Source organism: Hemibagrus wyckioides, linkage group LG23 (genome assembly GCF_019097595.1).
Source record: "Hemibagrus wyckioides isolate EC202008001 linkage group LG23, SWU_Hwy_1.0, whole genome shotgun sequence".
NCBI lineage: Eukaryota > Metazoa > Chordata > Actinopteri > Siluriformes > Bagridae > Hemibagrus > Hemibagrus wyckioides.
The window spans coordinates 5134854-5154122 of record NC_080732.1 but is presented as its reverse complement, the minus strand read 5'-3'; the positions used below and the strand labels follow the sequence as shown (position 1 = coordinate 5154122).

General features: G+C 40.1%; 2 protein-coding genes across 3 annotated transcripts in view; one reads left to right on the top strand and one right to left on the bottom strand.

Annotated features, from left to right (window-relative positions):
• tpk1 (thiamin pyrophosphokinase 1) lies at positions 1-19203 on the top strand. 2 transcript variants are annotated; one of them, XM_058376694.1, is made up of 9 exons: positions 1-89; positions 752-817; positions 1621-1695; positions 4403-4472; positions 9648-9720; positions 10656-10751; positions 12745-12891; positions 14394-14505; positions 18649-19203. In XM_058376694.1, exons 2-9 carry the CDS (start codon positions 775-777, stop codon positions 18786-18788), a joined length of 756 nt encoding a protein of 251 aa, XP_058232677.1. In that variant the 5' UTR covers positions 1-89; positions 752-774; the 3' UTR covers positions 18789-19203. The 2 variants fall into 2 exon arrangements, with proteins under 2 accessions (XP_058232677.1, XP_058232676.1); XM_058376693.1 differs by lacking the exon at positions 1-89 and adding an exon at positions 534-657.
• Positions 18872-19269, bottom strand: part of sec61g (SEC61 translocon subunit gamma) — a 5657-nt gene continuing 5259 nt past the window's right edge. The window contains exon 4 of the mRNA XM_058376695.1: positions 18872-19023. Within this exon, the coding sequence (XP_058232678.1) occupies positions 19014-19023 (10 nt within the window). The 3' untranslated portion in view covers positions 18872-19013. The remainder of the gene's footprint in view (positions 19024-19269) is intronic.

The following is a 19269-nucleotide window of genomic DNA, read 5'->3' as shown; positions in this document are numbered from 1 at the left end:
AAAGCAGCAGCGCTTTGTAAACTCCTCCTACGTCTTTGGAGGGCTGACCTAATGACGTCACACAGATGCCGGAAGTCATCCAGTTAGAGGTATTTATATCTTTTTATATCACCTTCTATCTATCTATTTATTTTTTAAAATATATTTATCATCGATTGTGGTTAGAAAGCGACGTCTAAGTTATGCAGCACATTCCTAATTGTGCTCTGTGTCTGAATCGTTTCCGCGTGTCTCGTACTGTGTTAAAAAACTACACGTCCCATAAACACCCGCTCTCCAGGCAAAGGGAAATGTTCGCTATTTCGTAGCCATTAATGTCCTTTAGTAAAAAACAAATCGCTCATTTTACATGTATGAAAGCATAAAAAGTTTTATCCGATCAGAATGGGAGATATTATATTTGTCCAGCTAAAACCCGGATATGTAGTTCCCTATAATGGACTGTTTTAAGAGCTATAAGAAATCTAAGAACATTCCTGCTGGTGAAGTAAAAAAAAACAAACAAGTCGATTAACGGAACTCATTCATGCATTCATGCATTCAGCACATAAGCACGCGCACTCGCCTGCGCCGCGCGCGCGCACGCACATTGTACCACAAGCTCGAGCTCTCAGTCTCAGTCAGAAACCTGGTCTATGCACATAACTTCTCAGGAAGGTGTTGTAGTAACAATTTACTTGTGCATAATTAAATATACAGGTTTGTTTTAGGAAAGTTTATAGTTAAAAAAAAAAAGTTCTTTATTTTTCAGTGTTGCTGAGGGACATCAGGGACATGGATGAAGAGTTCACTCCGTTAGACTGCCTTCTGTCCACCGGTAAATATTACTAAATAAATATTGCACACACAAAAAAGTCACAGTCTGACCTTCATTAAAGTACATAATTGCATTTATTTTATTTTTTTTTGTAATGACCTCTGTTCAGACCTAACAGTGAGACTGAAATCACCTCCTGAAGTACATTACACAGGAGTCAGTAGAAGGTCATGATAGCTTGCGATTTCTTTGAGGAATAACATAATCTTCAGAAGGACTGTTATAGAAAAATAATCAGCCGGATTCCCACCAAAGGTGTTTTGTTTTCTCTTATTCCCCAGAAACTTGCCCACAGTTTCCTCATCCTTGTCATGTTGCTGAACTTACCGAAAAATTCTGACACTGGAGACTCCTTCCATAAACGCTGCATAACTGACTTCTTAAATAAAAGCAGTTTTTAAAAACAAATCTGTTTATTATAATGTTATAGCTCTAACGTAAACTAATTTTAAGAAGAAATTTGCCTTACAGACATTCCACAGGAAATCCTACTAGTAAAGACGCATATTTACATTTACATCTAAGGCATTTAGCAGATATATAATTACTTTCTATGATGTGCTGTACCCATATATATATATATATAAAGCTTTGGCTGAATGTTTGTTGTTATGCTGTCACATAATGAGTCCCAAATCTAATGGGTGGCCATTTTGAAAAATTGCAAGCTCCTTCGAAATATTGCTACGTTTGCTTGATTCCTGTGACGCAAACTCATCAAATCTTGTTGGGACTGTATTTCTATGATAATGGATTAATGCTGTACCTCAAAATGCAAGTCATGTTCTATTCTTTCCCAACAGGAACCCAAAAGATCGGCCTGGTTATCCTGAATCAGCCGCTGGAACCTCACTTCCTCCATGCTCTCTGGAATAAAGGTATTGATTTTGTGATAATTAGATACTGGCATTTGATTCGCACCTTGTATGGCTTTTTAACGCCTTTGGTAAATGGCAAAGCCAGCAGTCTAGATTTCTGTAAAAGGTCACTCAGTGCTGATTAGGGATACAGAGGTGCAGCATCCACAATAAACACTCTTAATCTTAACCATGAACCATCAGTTACAGGCTTTACGTCACTCTGGGCAATTTACTGCTGCCCCATTGTTTATTTGTCTGCAGGGAAAATCCATTGTGTATTTGTTGATTGTTGAACTTTATAACACAGTTATGTTTAATTATCTTAATAAATCCGATTGGCCAGAAGGCATTGATTCATTTTCTATAACAAACTGCAAGGTTTATATTTTAATGCACTCGTCCTATAAGGTTGTTTATTCTCCAACATGAACAAAGCCTAATAATGAACATATTCTTTAACAGAGAAAACAGTTTCTTTTGGGAGGTGTTTATTTAACTCTTTGACTCTTTAAGAGGCCAAAAAAATTGGAATTTCTTCCCATGTTCAGCATTGAAATGGTGATATCAAACCCTTTCCTGCTCCCTGAGATGCTTGTTCATAAGCATCTAAAATCTTCAACCACTGATATTCTGTGTAAGGTTATCACAACAGAGGGAACACCGCCTCACACTGACTCATTTCATATCAGACATGTGGCCATGAAATAATTCCTTTATACCGAATGAAAATGTCCCATAAGTCGATTTCTATTGCACTGAAGTGTCAGCGCTTAGTGTTTTTTCCTTCAGGAAAGAGAAGCGTTTGGTCAGCGTTATAAATTATGTTCTTAAATCGTTTCCTAGACAGATGCAAAGCAGGTCACGTGTTTATATTAATGCACTCATTCTAATATGTTAGAATTCCCAGAGTTTTTGGAAGGAGTCTCCAGGTTTAGCAGCAGTCACATTTTAACGAGAAGGGCTTCGGGGTTGGCTTATCAACTATTACTTATTCATCATCTATCAGCTACTTCTTAGCTATTCATTATTAATGGAAAAAAGAGAGCCGTTTTTAATAGCCTTTTAAGCTGTAAGTGATAACAGGAACTAGCTTTATGAAATTAGCTGTTAATGGATGAAGAGTGTCAGGTGTCAATCTTTAATATATAATGATTTGCTAGTGTTGGAAGAATTTCTGTGGTGTAACAGGAACAAAACATCAATGTCCTGGTTTTAAGACTGACCCATATCCTTACTTATTACTTCTTATTAACGTTGCTTCACCGGTTATCACTGAAGTTCAACTTTTCTTTATAAAAAGCCGACTCTCAGAATAGCTTTAGCGAGGACTCCTCTGTGGAAGTGCAGGCAGGTGTGATGGGTCTGTGACACTGGGAGCAGAGAGCAGTTCTCCAGATGGCTGTATTGAAGGGAGCAGAGAAATTAAGTCCTGTGAGGATTCATCACTACCTCTGTCTGCTCCCAGGGAGCCAGCGATCAAAGTAGAGTCGTTCTCTGTGACTCACGCCGAGAGCAGTGTCTCTTCTCACTGCTTGTCTGGGGGGAAATAGTGCTTTACATTAAGACAGGTGGATGCCTAGTCTACAGTTTAAGGACATAGAAGCGTATGTTTGTATGTATCTATAACCTCTCGCTCTCTCTCCAACAAAGTGGAACAGGTACTGAGATTGCTTGTGATCGTGCGACCATGGAAAGAACATAATATCCTGATTGAGAACGTGGATTAAGCCATAGCATTTTGATTTTCAGCCCCTTGCTGGGGCATTATGGGAGACCTCCAGGGAAAACTATGTATTCCATGTATCATGTTACGCAGACTATCATGGCTGTTCTATACAGCATATTTACACTTACAGAAATAAAATGATTTTCTTTCTGCTGGGGTAGTAACACGAAAGGGGCGCACAGTTTTTACATTTATTATATTTATATTATAATTCATGCTACATAATTGTACCTTTACAACCACTACTTATTAAAGATATAGTGAGAGTTTTTAATATACTGAACATTTTTTTTTTTCTCCTAACCCAGGCAATATCATAGTGGTTAGAAAGACAACACATCCAACTCATGCAATATACAGAGGCAGGTCTAGTTCAGAATACATTTTAGACTGTCTTTGTTGTAAAATCCACCCCAGGCACCTCTCTGAACTCTCGCACTGCCTCTTGTCAGTATTTAATGAATAACTAGCCTTGATCATACCTTTAGTTTGCTCTTTGTCTTCTTGGCCTCTGATGATTAAAAGGGCAACGGGCCAGGTTTTATTTTCACTGCCAGTGTGTGGTAAATTAGAGGAAGCACAATCTGCCACTAGGGTGACCACATAAAACACATTCCTGCATAACGGCGCTAAAGAGACACGGAGTAAGCGCTTCACTGGGATGATAGAATTTATTTACAGGGGTTGACAAATGGTATTTGAAATGAAATCGAAGCTCCAGTGTACCAACCCGGTGCTGTGATTTAGTGGCCTAACTGACATGGCTAAAGCTAACAGAATTTAATAACATATTTCCAGCTAGTTAGCTAGTCAAGGGAAATGAACAAGCAAACATTTATTTTCTCTTCACTTATTGTGAGTTTCCACATAGCTATTCATTTCTCATTCCGATAACACTGTCTCTCATCTCTGGGCAAGTATACTGGACTTTTTGCCCTCTGGTAGATGTCAAGGTAGCCGAAACTTAAATGAGCTGATATGTGATACGTGTTTTTCCAGCTGTGATCCGAGCATGCGCAGACGGCGGCGCCAACCATCTATACCAAGTGACAGAGGGCCGAAGGGAAAGGTAAGAAGAGCAACTTCACTTTCTCTACTCTTCAGATTATACAGATGCTTTCAGAGTTTAAAGCACTTTAAAGATGAAGAACGTCAAGGCTGAGTGGTTTTAATACAGCGTTTAACTTGTACTCTACGTTTATTGATGTGTTAAAATCATTTATAGACAGCTTTTTAATTGGCACTACTTCTCAAGTGCCTTTTGTTAGTTCCTTCATTTGATCAGACATAAGCCAGCTCTCTGAAAAGGAATGAGTCTATATTAAAAGTTTGAACGCTTAATAAGGCACTTCTGAGTTTTGTTTAAAGTTTTTATTCCAATGCAGGTGAATTCTCAATTCTGATTGGTCAGCAGGTGACGATTAATTTATAATTTCAACTCTATACTCATTCACCCTGACTTTAGGAAGGCCCACCATGAAATTTAACCATGAAAGTAAATTTTCAGCTTGACATTTGATTGGTTGATGCTCAAAATCTGCCAGTCAGAGCAAAATATGACAATCAACAAGATAAAGAGGTCGTGTCACTTAACATGTTGGTGTTTCGGCTGCTCCCTATTTGGGGTCGCCACAGCGGATCCGCATGTTTCGATTTGGTACAGGATTTACAACGGATGCCCTTCCTGACGCAACCCTCCCATTTAACCTGGGCCTGGGACCGGCACTGAGAGTTAACTCTTCAGTGGCTGGGTTAGCACCCTGCCCGGGAATTGAACCCGGGCCGCAGCAACGAGAGCGTGGGATCCTGCCGCTGGACCACCGGGAGGCTTAGGTCATGTCACTTAACACAAACTAAAAAAAAATGTCTGTAGAATCTGTTTTTGAATTAGAAAACATTAAAGACAGAACTAAAACAACATGAGCTCAATACACAAGGGGCTTAATGATCTGTTAAACAGATTAGCATTCTTTATACCATTCGGTTTGTTAATAAAGATGCCTCAGAGGAAAAAATACGCTTTTCACTGTGTGGTCCTCCACCATCCATCAAGTCACTTGTACCTGTCAAAGATGTAATCCAGTGATGCTCCTGTCATCAGAAGAAGTTCCTAGGAGCTGTCACAACCATGCCGTCATCTCTTTTCTTCACATTTAATATATGCAGTCACCGCTGTCAAAAGGAACTAGTCAGACTGCGATCGAATTTGATGTGATTGTATTGGTCTGAAGAATAAACAAAAGCTCCTGTGAGTTTTGGATGTGGTGGTTGAAAGAAGAACAAAGTTTTTTTTTTTTTTAAATGACTCGTGGCTAAATTGCCCTTTCTCAAGGAAAGCGTAATCAAAAACAGGCGAGATCAGCCAGGTCTCTTGAACGCCCGGTGCACGGCTGATTGTGCTTGTAAATCAGGCCGCTCGCTCCTCATTTTTGCCCTTGTTGATTTGTTTTATTCATCAGAAAGTTGTAAAGGTATTACTCAGTACTTGGTGACCTCTCTGCAGCTGTAATGATTAGGACCGTACTGAGAGCGGCGTTCTGTGTGTTTATTGATGATTTCGTTCCAAGATTGTATTCAGAAGGGGCTTATTCGCTATTTAGACTTTATGTGAGAATTCGGCATGTAGGATGGAGTTCCATTAACAGTACAAGGTCATGGACTAAACTGGGACCTGTTAGTATCTGTGAATGTAATTAACGCAGTGACTTTTGATTAGCTTCAGGCACATGATTATAACTGGAACAGGAGCTGTGAACACTGTATTACTGCAGGCAGATAAATAAATCTGCCTTTGTATCTCTAGTATCTCCAGATTCCTTCTGTACAGAGTTAAGAGGGTCCTTAAGTACAGGCTTTTGAGCTCTCTTTAAGTTGATTAACTGAAGACAGCAGCTGGAACTGAAATACTGCACAATGGGAACTAAAATATGAACCGGTATGTTGTTGTATATCTAAGCCAGATGTTCAGTTTAAGAGTTTGTCCATAACAGAGCCATATGTTCCGTTTAGGAGTTTGTCCATAACGGAGCCAGGTTTTCAGATTAAAAGTTTGCCCGTAACAGAGCCAGATGCTCAGATTAGGAGCTTGTCTGTTACAGAGCCAGATGTTCAGATAAGGAAGTTGTCTGTAACAGAGCCAGATGTTCAGATTAGGAGCTTGTCTGTAACTGAGCCAGATGTTCAGTTTAGAAATTTGTCTGTAACTGAGACAGATGTTCAGATTAGGAGCTTGTCTATTACAGACCCAGATGTTCAGATTAGGAGCTTGTCTGTTACAGAGCCAGATGTTCAGATTAGGATCTTGTCTGTAACTGAGCCAGGTGTTCAGTTCAGTAGTTTGTCCATAACAGAGCCAGATGTTCTAATTAGGAGCTTGTCTGTAACACAGCCAGATGTTCAGATTAGGAGCTTGTATGTAACAGACCCAGATGTTCTGATTAGGAGCTTGTCCATAACAGACCCAGATGTTCCAATTAGGAGCTTGTCTGTAACTGAGCCGGATGTTCAGTTTAGGAATTTGTTTGTAACTGAGACAGATGTTCTGATTAGGAGCTTGTCTATAACAGACCCAGATGTTCCAATTAGGATCTTGTCCATAACAAACCCAGATGTTCAGATTAGGAGCTTGTCCATAACAAACCCAGATGTTCAGATTAGGACCTTGTCCATAACTAAACCAGATGTTCAGATTAGGACCTTGTCTGTAACAGACCCAGATGTTCAGATTAGGAGCTTGTCTGTAACAAACCCAGATGTTCAGATTAGGAGCTTGTCTGTAACAGACCCAGATGTTCAGATTAGGAGCTTGTCTGTAACAGACCCAGATGTTCAGATTAGGAGTTTGTCTGTAACAGACCCAGATGTTCAGATTAGGAGCTTGTCTGTAACAGACCCAGATGTTCAGATTAGGAGCTTGTCTGTAACAGACCCAGATGTTCAGATTAGGAGCTTGTCTGTAACAGACCCAGATGTTCAGATTAGGAGTTTGTCTGTAACAGACCCAGATGTTCAGATTAGGAGCTTGTCTGTAACAGACCCAGATGTTCAGATTAGGAGCTTGTCCATAACAAACCCAGATGTTCAGATTAGGAGCTTGTCTGTAACAGACCCAGATGTTCAGATTAGGAGCTTGTCTGTAACAGACCCAGATGTTCAGATTAGGAACTTACATACTTTTCAATCGTCTGACAATTATATCCCAATAGCTGGAATCTGTTGAAGATTCCTGAAATGATCTCCGCTTGTCCAAGTCACACAGCTACTAATTTGCCCACCTCTCTGAATAACCTGGAGTATAAAACTCGACTACAGATGTTTTTTCTCCTAACTCAAGCAAAATTAATTTATTTTTTGTCTCCTGAATAAAGGCTAATGTTGTTTTGGTAGCTTGTTCAAAAAGTTTCCTTTAACTACCCCCATTTAAGGTCAAAACAAACAAAACAATCCTTACATTACAATTCAAGTGGAGCTCGAAAGCAGTTTTGTGGAAAGTCAGCGTCCTTCAGCTTTCTGTCTGCGTCTAACAAAAAAACAATGAGCAGGCTGAAGTCTCTAATCTTCTCTCTTTGTTCTGTAACAAACTGCATGAGACACGACAGGTGTTTCGGTCTCGAGCTGATTTCAGTCCCAAACTCTTGCACTGGCTGCATTCTGTAATCGTAATTTGGGCTGCGCCAGTCAAAGTGGAGCTTATTTACAGCGGCCCAAGCTTTCCCATTACTCTTATCACTTTAAGTGACACTTTAATTTGAATGGGAGAAAGGTATGTTCGGATTCCAATTGGAGTTTTGTCGCCAAAATGTTTCATGTGTACGGGAGATGTCAGGAAGAAAGGTCTCTGTTGACTCCACTTTAAAGTGGCTGCTGACTTTTCTGGGCTGGAGCTTATTTATGGATTCTCATGGGCGATACACAGAGCCAGGGTTTTTTTTCTTTCTACAGCTATCTAACAATACCATTCCGGATCAGTGGAAGAGACCTGGAGGGAAATCAGAGTGATTTACAAGATGAAATAGAGCTTATTTATTTAAAATAAATCAGTCTGTTATTAGGGCATATAGGATAGGATTTGAAGCTAGATAAAACACATTCTCTGTGTACTGATAAGATTTGTCACCGATGCATTTCAGATCAAATCTGACCCTGTGCTGGGTTGTAAATATTTGGGATGGGTTACATGATGTTGAGAATACAGATCTACAGACATACAGCCAGGGAAATGACCGGTTACACACAGAGATATGAAGTTGAAATACAGTATCCATGTGTATTAAGTATATGTAATAGAGCAGAATTGATTCAGTGGTCCATTCTCGATGCACTCTCGATCTTGATCTTAATCAGCGCTGCTGTTATGAAACTGTTTACATCTGAGCCTAAGTGATTGCCAGGTAATCACCTGCCCAGCGGCGGGCCGTGCATTTCACACCTAGGCCTTCACCGGTGTCCTTCCTGAATTAATCCACCTCTATACCATCATTATGATGCCATGGCAATAGATACTAATCAACCGTTAAATAGCAAAGTAAAAAAGAAATTAGGCTACAGTATTTCACACCTCACAAGGAATAGTCCATTTTATTACAGACTGCTTGAAAATGCATTTGTAAGGATGTCTGCGACCAAATCGACTTCTTTTCCTCTGTCAGCCATTGTGAGTTAAAATATATATATTTTATTTAGTTTGTGCGGTTTGCTCCCTCTGACTACTCCAATTATCCAATCAAAGGATGGGAAATTGCTGACGTAATCGTACGCCTGCTAGATGGCCCCAGTGACGCCAACTCGAAATCTGATTGGTTAATGTAACAATTTCATTGCCACTTATTTTAAGCTCCAGGCGCCTGCACTATTGATTCTGAAGGCCTTAAGGCAGATTTCTTTCACCCTGGCAACACATGATGTCAGCCACTGGCTGAAATATGATTGGATAAATACTCTTATCATAAAGATACACTACTGGAAGCAGCGCAACTGAGAGAAAAGCTATGAAATGTAGAGAATAGACTATTGGGAATAATTTAATACACATTCTTGGAAAAAATATATTAAGTATATTAAAATGCAAGTCAGTGATTCAGATCACTGCTGTTTAGGCCAGCAGAGAAGGCCTTGCTGGCCCTGACGGCCCACCACTGCACCTGCCTGTTATGTCTTAATCTGCATTCAGATCAAAAATATAAAAATGATGGTCTAAAGTTTCGATTGTTTTAAAAGTCTTCTCTTGTTCTTATCCCCATACCAGTTTTATACCAGATTATATAAGCGGAGACTTTGATTCAATTTCACCTGCGGTCAAGAATTTCTACTCAGAAAAGGTATTTTATCACACACACACACACACACACTCATTCTTCATTGATGTAATTTATAGTATTTTTAGAATTGCACTGAATAACATTCACTGTTATAACAACATATATGATTTTATTATTATTTATAAAATTGTAATTGATTTCTGTTTAATTTCTGTTATATAATTGTAATACATGCGCTGTTTTGTCTCATTTCTATTAATTCTGTTAATTTTCCTGAATGCACGTTGTTTGTTGTATAATTCTAATGGACGCACTGTTTTCTTTTATATAATCTCTGTCATGAATCAATCGTATAAATGTACTGGATGCACTGTATATATATTTTTTATCCTGTCCTAGTCCCACTGCACTGATTAGAAATTTTGCTTTCACAGTGCAAGCTGACATTTTATTCACTTCCAAAGCCCACACTCATAAAATATCATCGTAGGAATTTTCCAAAAAGCTTCAGTTCCAAGGAAACACATCACCTTTGCCACTGGCACAATGCTTAAAGCATTTGTTGGAATAATAGGCGTGCAAAGGCTCTCCTCTCCTGAATGTCAGAAACAGGGTTTTGTAATCCCTGCTGCGATTGAGCGGTCACCTGGATCGGCACATGTAGAGGCATCTATTCAGGCAGAACAGAGAACGGCGTGACTCAATGTTCCCCGCGGTTCTTCCCGACATGTAGAAGAGCCTGAAACGAGAGATGTCATTTATACACCGAGCGTAAAAACCACACTGATCACGATTTGTACTTTATAAACTTTGAAATGTTCAGTAACCCAGATGTTTAGATAGAAACACCACCGAAAAGTAAGAGAGTTTTGGATTCAACTGATTTCAGTGAATTTTTAATGAAGTTAATGAATTGTTACACACTACCCTCAATGATTTGCCTCTCTCTCTCTCTCTCTCTCTGTCTCTCTTCTTTAAATCTTGTGGTGTCTCAGAAGTGCAGGCTGATTTTAACCACTGATCAGGATCTAACAGACTTCACTAAGTGCTTGGCCCTCATGCTGGAGGAGATCAAGGAGCGACAAGTGCAGGTACGTCTCCCCCTCATCTCGCTGAGCCTCTCCATCCACAGTCCTCCACACACACTTTCAAAATCTCACCAGGCTGCAAGCAGCTTCGTCTTCATCCCGACTGCATGCTGAGGGAAAAAAAAGGTATAGAGTCAGTCTGCATCGTTCAGCATCTAATACAGCCTTCCATGCTGCACAACATCAGAGAGATTATTTCAGCAACATGAAATAAACGTGATTTGATACATGGGGAGATAAAAGGTGGGCTTTCTTCATACCTCTGTGTGTCTGAGCTGTCAGATTAACATTAATGTAAATTCACAGACTGCTCACACTGTCAAGGTGTGTGTGTGGTTCTGGATTTTGACAGCTTGTATAAAAGATGTCAACCTGCTGACCATCACACTCTCCTTCTGGTGTTTCCCTAGTGTATCATACCTTAAACATATGCACACACATACACTTGTGTAACTTTCTCTGTTTATTTATTTTTTAAAACTTTCCTTGCACAGAGTGAGGCCCAGAACAAATATTCATTTTCATTAAGTGCTTTCTTATTACTGCTATTTTTTTAAATATTTATCTCACCTTGCTGGAGTTTCTTGGGATGCTCTTAGAAGAGTTTTTGCTATAGTAACAACTAATTATAAGGATCTAGTATGGTGTAAGGTACACACACACACACACAGGCTAATTACACATCATAATAAATGGATTTCTGTGTTGTGTCGGTATACACCAGAAATGATTAAGCTTTCTGTAATGAGGTGTTTTTGTAAGAGTCAGATGCAAAGATTGTCATTTATGTTTTGCATTGTGAAGATGGATGAGTTGGTGCATTGGCTTATTACTGCCTTATTATTCATTTAAAGAGAGTGGAGTTTTTTTACTCTGTGCAAACTATTGGGTATATTTCCATTCTGTGTAATAGCAAAAGATTACTGGGAGAACTACTCAAAACTGGTTTTAATGGTGCAGAACATGTCCGGCACTGAGCGTTGACCGGGTCGGTTCTCTGTCTGGGAATCAAACTCAATCCACAGTGGTGAGAGCACAGGATCCTGCCGCTGGACCACAAATAGCACAGTCAGTTAACCTACAAGATTGGAGCCCATATGTATTGAAGTACGTCGCAGAACCTGAAAAGAGTGCGGTTTCAGTATCTTAAATAAATCTCACCCTCAACACAGAGCTGTATCAGCCATCCCTTTTCTGGCATTGTATGCCATTGGGATGTTTAAAATCTTTTTGTGATACATAGCCTCCATTAGTTTGGAAGGATGGGTGGTTTTGGAGTGGCCAGGAATCAAAGGAAGTGCAGTGGATAGCTACTTGCATAACTGTGGCTCTAGAGTGGAGGACATGTGATTCAAATGAGATGACAAGAATGGCCAAAGGATGAGCCAGATGTAGCAGAAACCTTCTATAGACAACCTGTCATGTTCATTTCTGTTGATATCTGTCTATTCAACTAAATTCAACTATTCCTGAAGGTCCTTTTCCATTCTATCATGTGCAAAATGTGTCTACATTTCTATTTACCAAAGTGCAGCATTTTTGTATTTAGAAGCCTCTTCATTTTCCCTGCCTGCTCAGGTTGGATTTGTTGCAGTCATTGAAGAAGGTCAGGAAGAAAATCAGTTGCGGCGAAACCCAGAGGCCTCACATCACAATTTGTAATTCAGATTTGGAGTCATTTCCCTAAATGTCACTGTAATTACCCCACCACTGTAATGCGTACAATTTATGTGTCAGGGTCTCATAATAGTTCGCTCTGGGGATAAGCTTTTAGAGAGATTGGAACACAAGAGCATCCGTCACAAGGGCCAGCTTGGATGAAATAATCACAGCGCTTCTGCCAAGCTGATCATTTTCCTTTCCCCACCTCACAATCACACACACACAGGGCACTTTGGAATAAAAAGGGCATCAGTGCTTAATGCGCTATAGGACAGGAGTTCAGCATCGACAAGAAAGCATTCATTAGTGACCCTTTGGCTTTTCTTTTTGACAGGTGGACACCATCGTCACGCTGGGAGGCTTAGGTGGCCGATTCGATCAGATCATGGCTACAGTGGAGACGCTTTTTCACATGCAGAAGATGTCAGAGATCCCCGTGGTGGTCATCCAGGGTTCCTCTCTGGCCTGTCTTCTACGAGAGGTAATCGCTTCTTTGGTCTTTGTAACATGCTTGTAGCTTAGTGATCTGGATAAAATGGAGAAAAAATGTTTTGAGAGCACTTTTTGAGATATACCGGATCTCTAGAGCCATCATCAGAAGATCATGCAATATCTTTGGAAAAATGCCTGTCATACTATAACCACCAATTTGCCAAATTCCATATTATACAAAAAGATCAAATACAAGTGATTATTTCCTCGGCCAAGGGGTAGCTGAAATATTAAATAATGTGCAGCTATGCACACCCTTAGGGGCGGGACATGTACACGATATTGGCAAAAGTTTTGGGACACCATTCCAAATCATTGAATTCAGATGTTGTTTTTCAGGGGTTGGGCTCGGCCCCTTAGTTCCAGTGAAAGGAACTCTTAATGCTTCAGCATACCAAGACATTTTGGGCAATTTCATGCTGCCAACAGTTTGGGGATGACCCCTTCCTGTTCCAACATGACTGCACACCAGTGACCAAAGCAAGATTCATAAAGACAAGGATGAGTGAGTTTGGTGTGGAGGAACTTGACTGGCCTGACCTCAACCTGATAGAACACCTTTGGGATGAATTAGAGCGGAGACTGCGAGCCAGACCTTCTCGTCCAGCATCAGTGTCTGACCTCACAAATGCACTTCTAGTGGAATGGTCAAAAAATTCCCATAAACACACTCCTAAACCTTGTGGAAAGCCTTCCCAGAAGAGTTGAAGCTGTCATAGCTGCAAAGGGCGGGTCAACTCCATATTACATTCATGTGCATGTAAAGGCAGGCGTCCTGAAACTTTTGGCAATATAGTGTACGTCCCAGAAAGTATTTTAATTGGACGAATAGTACAATAGTACAAAATCTATCCAATCTGAGGATTGATCATAAAAACAACTTTCCATAATAGTTTCTTGTTGAAATTGAAATCACCTGTAGTTTATATTTATAATTTATATTAGCATGCCTTGTTTTTCTTTTTCTTTCCCACTTATTTATCAGTTCACAGAAAAGGATGAATCATCTTTGCAGTTTTGTATAAAAGGTGTTAATTATAGTTAAGCCAGAGGATATCTTGACAGTTTCTCAGGGTCTTTGTGTGCATGTTGGACAGCCTGCTGTAGTGGGTGGAAGAATTACTGCTGATTATATGGTTTATGTATTCTTTTGCCTTAACTTGACGTTTGCTATTGTGTAATGATGTCAGTGAGTTAATGTGTGATGAGACTAACGGTTTCCAAAAGTAGTACATTAACTATTAGTCAGGAGAAGTTTGACTTGGCTAAACGTTAGTGTGTGTTGTAGCTTGAGTATGGGATCAGTGCTGCACTGTGTGTGTGTGTGTGTTTTCTTCTTCAACACATCACTGAACAGTGAGCTGATGAGTTGAATTTAGTGTGTGTCTAAGCATTAAACTGTGCTGGGCTCTGGACCTGCTGGACCACAGCTGGTTAAAGTATAGCTGAAGCAGTAGAGATCCCCCTCACTTGTGTGTGTGTGTTTCTCAGGGCAAGAAGCACTGCCTGTATGTGAACACAGGTTTGGAGGCTGAGTGGTGCGGTTTGATTCCAGTGGGTGGCTCCTGCGTCACTAGCACCTCAGGGCTCAAATGGAACCTGGGTGAGTGTTTAACACACCGTACACACTCACACACACTTTCTTGATTTGATCATTTTATTCCTCTTAGACTACAGCGCTATTACTAATATTTTATTGATTAATCTTTCAGGATCTTCTTCTTCTTCTTTCGGCTTTTCCGTTCAGTGGTGGCTACAGCGAATCATCTCTCTCCACCTATCCCTATCTTCTGCATCCTCAACACTTACACCCACTAGCTTCATATCCTCATTTATTCCATCCATATACCTCCTCTTTGTCCTTCCTCTTTGCCTCCTGCCCGGCAGCTCCATGTCCAACATTCTCCTACCAATATACTCACTCTCCCTCCTCTGAACATGTCCAAACTATCTTAATCTGGCCTCCCTAACTTTGTCTTTCAGGATCTGAAAGATTGAAAAATCTTTAGGATTTTTTTTTTACTTTTTAAACGTAACTTGTCATTACACAGGGTACAAAAAATGATTGAGAACACATTTACAGGCTATAAAACATGCAGAGTTATTTATGCAATCTGTATGGTACTTAGCACTGAATTATGACAGTACTCCTCTTACACACGTATTATTTCTAACTTCTGATCCTCTGATATCCTGGAATAATCTCTCCAAATGCTTACACACACACACACACACACAAAAAAAAAAAAACATTGCGGAGGTCGGTCCTGTGACTCAATCGTGTGCAGGAGGCAAATCAACGTCCTCTGATCCTCTTACAAAATCCCACACAGGAAAAGTAGGGGGAAAAAACACGACAATAACAGATCTGCACTTTGTTTACTTGTAGGGAATTTATATTTTTGCTCTCAAGGCAACCATTTGTTTACTTGAAAACAGAACAGTTTCGAATTTCTTGATTGAGCTTTTAAATGTAGATCTAATAATACACCGATCAGGCATAACATTATGACCACTTGCCTAATACTGTGCTGGTCCCCCTTTGCTGCCAAAACGGCGCTGACCCAAGAAGGCATGGACTCCACTTGATCCCTGAAATATCTGGCACCAAGGTGTTAGCAGCAGATCCTTTAAGTCCTGTAAATTGCGAGGTGGGGCCTCCATGGATCAGACATATTTGTCCAGCACATCCCACAGATGCATGATTGGATTGAGATCTGGGGAATTTGGAGCACACCTCAAACTCATTGTTGTGGTCATCAAACCATTCCTGAGCCATTTTTGCTTTGTGGCACGGTGCATTATCCTGCTGAAAGAGGCCACAGCCATCAGGGAATACAGTTTCCATGAAAGAGTGTACATGGTCTGCAACAGTGCTTAGGTAGGTGGTGCATGTCAAAGTAACACCGCATGGATGGCAGGACCCGAGGTTTCCCAGCAGAAAATTGTCTAAAGCATGACACTGCTTCCACCGGCTTGCCTTCTTCTCATAGTGCATCCTGGTGCCATGTGTTCCCCAGATAAGAGACGCACATGCACCTGGCCATCCACGTGATTCATCAGACCAGGCCACCTTCTTTCATTGCTCCGTGGTCCAGTTATGATGCTCATGTTACCATTGTTGGCACTTTCAACGGTGCACAAGGGTCAGCATGGGCACCCTGACTGGTGGCTATGCAGGCCCATACACAACAAACCGTGATGCACTGTGTATTCTGACACCTTTCTATCAGAACCAGCATTAACTTCTTCAGAAATTTGAGCAACAGTAGCTCGTCTGTTGGATTGGATCACACGGGCCAGCCTTCACTCCCCATGTGCAACAATGAGCCTTGGTCGCCCATGACCCTGTCACCGGTTCACCACTGTTGCTTCCTTGGACCACTTTTGATAGATACTGACCACTGCAGACCGGGAACACCCCACAAGAGCTGCAGTTTTAGAGATGCTCTGATCCAGTGGTCTAGCCATCACAATTTGGTCCTTGTCAAACTCGCTCAAATCCTTACGCTTGCCCATTTTTCCTGCTTCTAACACATCAACTTTGAGGACACTTGCTGCGTAATATATCCCACCCACTAACAGGTGCCATGATGAGGAGATAATCAGTGTCTAAGCCTGGTCGGGTCAGGGCTGTTTTGGCAGCTAACGGGGGACCAACACAATATTAGGCAGGGGGTCATAATATTATGCCTGATCGGTGTATGTTTTAAAATAAATGCAAAATAAACTGTCAAATCAGGGTACAGGTAGAACCCATTATAATTATAGCACCTTTCAAAAGTCTAGAGACATAAGTATCAATGCTAGGACAGAACTACCACAGGACTTCTCCTTGTATCACTGAAGATTAAAATGTCTTCCCCAGTTTTTACATAGCACTTTTTCTTTTTAAAAAAAATAAAATAAAATAAAAATAAATTGTTGTTGACATCCAGGCTAAAAGCACATTACACATGAGTTTGAACTTTATAACATTCCATTCAGGTGGAAAGATAAAGGCATCTGCAGTATCAGCCACTTTGCCTTCAGATGCTCCACATTCATTTCTGAGTAATACAGAGAGAACACTTCAGCTGTTCTGGTGAAGATCCCTGTCAGAGGTTTGAAATGTGAAAAGCTCATTGTGTGAGACGACAGCGCAAGAGAAAGCAACATAGAGGACATAGGTGGTGCATTAAGAAGTCGTTTAGTAAATGTTCACAATGGCGTCTAGCGATTTAACATCTCACTGACGTAAGCAGGAGCGAGACGACGAGGCTGTTTTACGTCTGTGAAACGTCAAGGCCAAATCATATAGGCTGTCACTAAAGAGAGTGATGAGAAAAAAAACATTTAGAGATGATAAAGTCTTGGGGAATGTTTTAACCAGAGACTTTTAACCTAAACTGTTTAGTCCTTTAGTTGAATGATTAGGCTATGAGACGAATGTTTTCTCAATTCAATATGTCACGTGTGTCACTCATGTCACGAAGCCTGTGTTTTATGGAGTGTTGAATCGAGCACAAGCTCCACTGCACTTCTGCTAGCTCTTTTCCTCACCTCTTACTCTTTCACCTTCCAGCATTTTCACACATGCTTTCAACACATTTCGTGTTACCATACATTTCTGTTGGCAAGTCAATTAGCGATCTATTTAAAGCCATTGACAAGAGCCAGAATTCTTTATATCAGAATTCCAGTAGGTCAAATGAGATACATACACCAAGCAGAGTCTCTCTTGGAATCGTATCTCCCAGCTTGGACGTTTCTGGAGAATTGGTATAATGACATTGAGAAGTTTCTGATGGGCGAGTTGTCATAATTAATTAAATAAATTGTGGATAAATGCACTTGTGGATGCATTTAGAGCCAGTGACGTTTAGCTCTTGGTGTTGGGGGGGGATCCAAGGAATTTAAACACCAAGATTAGAGAACTGCTCTGTGAGTTTTCCCATCCTTACTTTTTGAGAAATTCTTCAGTAAGCACTAACACAGATATTCTAAATGTTTCCCCTTTAATATGTATAGATTATTAAGAACATCATCCAAAGAAATGCATTTAAACACTAAAGTGCCTATGCTGCTGTTTTCTCCAGACCATGATAAAAATTTTTTGCAATATCTATCTATCTATACACACTATATATATCTATCTATACACACTATATATATCTATCTATACACACTATATATATATATATATATATATATATATATATATATATATATATATATATATATATATATATATATATATATATATATATATATATATATATATATAAATAAAAGCGTTATCGCATTAACTCATTAATTAACGTAGACAAACTTATCATGCATTAACACAGTTTTTATTTTTTTATTTCAAAAGTCTGTTGCTCACTGGCTCTGAATACACATACAGACAAACCATGGGTGACGGGAGGGGTAGCATCTTGATCCGTATTGGCTTGGGATGAATGTCATCACTCGTCTCAACCAATGAGGCCATTTGGGGCGACCGTAAGACTGCTGTGGCGCTCACGGGAACCGGAAAAGAAAAGAACTGGCAGATAAACAAACATGGAGAAAGGCACCGAACTTTTACATGGACATTTTCATTTTAAACTTGTTCCAGATGGCTGATGGATGGATGGATGGGCTACCTGTTCAATTTGTGTATAACAATGTGATTAATCGCGGGGAAATCATGCGATTAATCATGATTAAAAATTTTATTCGTTGCCCAGAACTAATATATAATTTATTTATTTTTTTTTTACAGATAACCAGGTGCTGGAGTTCGGGAAGCTCGTCAGCACATCGAATACATATGAAGAGCTGGACGCCAAAGATGAGAGAAAACCTGTGACCATCAGCACAGACAGACCTCTTCTGTGGACTATGGGTATTAAAACAGAGTAAACAAACAAATAGGAAAAGGACATACGCATGCCGCACGATATCGATGCAGCTTTTTAATAAAAAAAACAAAAAAAGACAGCTGACACTTTTTCCCCCTTTGATTTATTAAAACCGAAAAATAACAAAACAGAACGGAAAAAAAATATCGACAAATTCAGAACCAGTCCATCATCCAGCGTTGTTCCATGCTTCCAATGTCTAAAGAAGGTTCAGGATGACGTTGATTCAACCACCGCTGAAAAAAAAAAGGAAAAAAAAAAAGAGAGAGAAAGCAAAATCAGGTTCACTGATCAGAGTCACATGGTCAGATTTCACCAATATGCTGCCATGGTAACACCTTTGCCTTGCTTTGCCTCAGTCAGTTGCAGCTGTGCCACATCTGGTGCTACACACACTAGGGCTGGGAATCTAATAATTAATATTGTGATAAACTGCATCACAATATAGTCTCTGCAATGCCACAATAAAATAATGGCAGTTT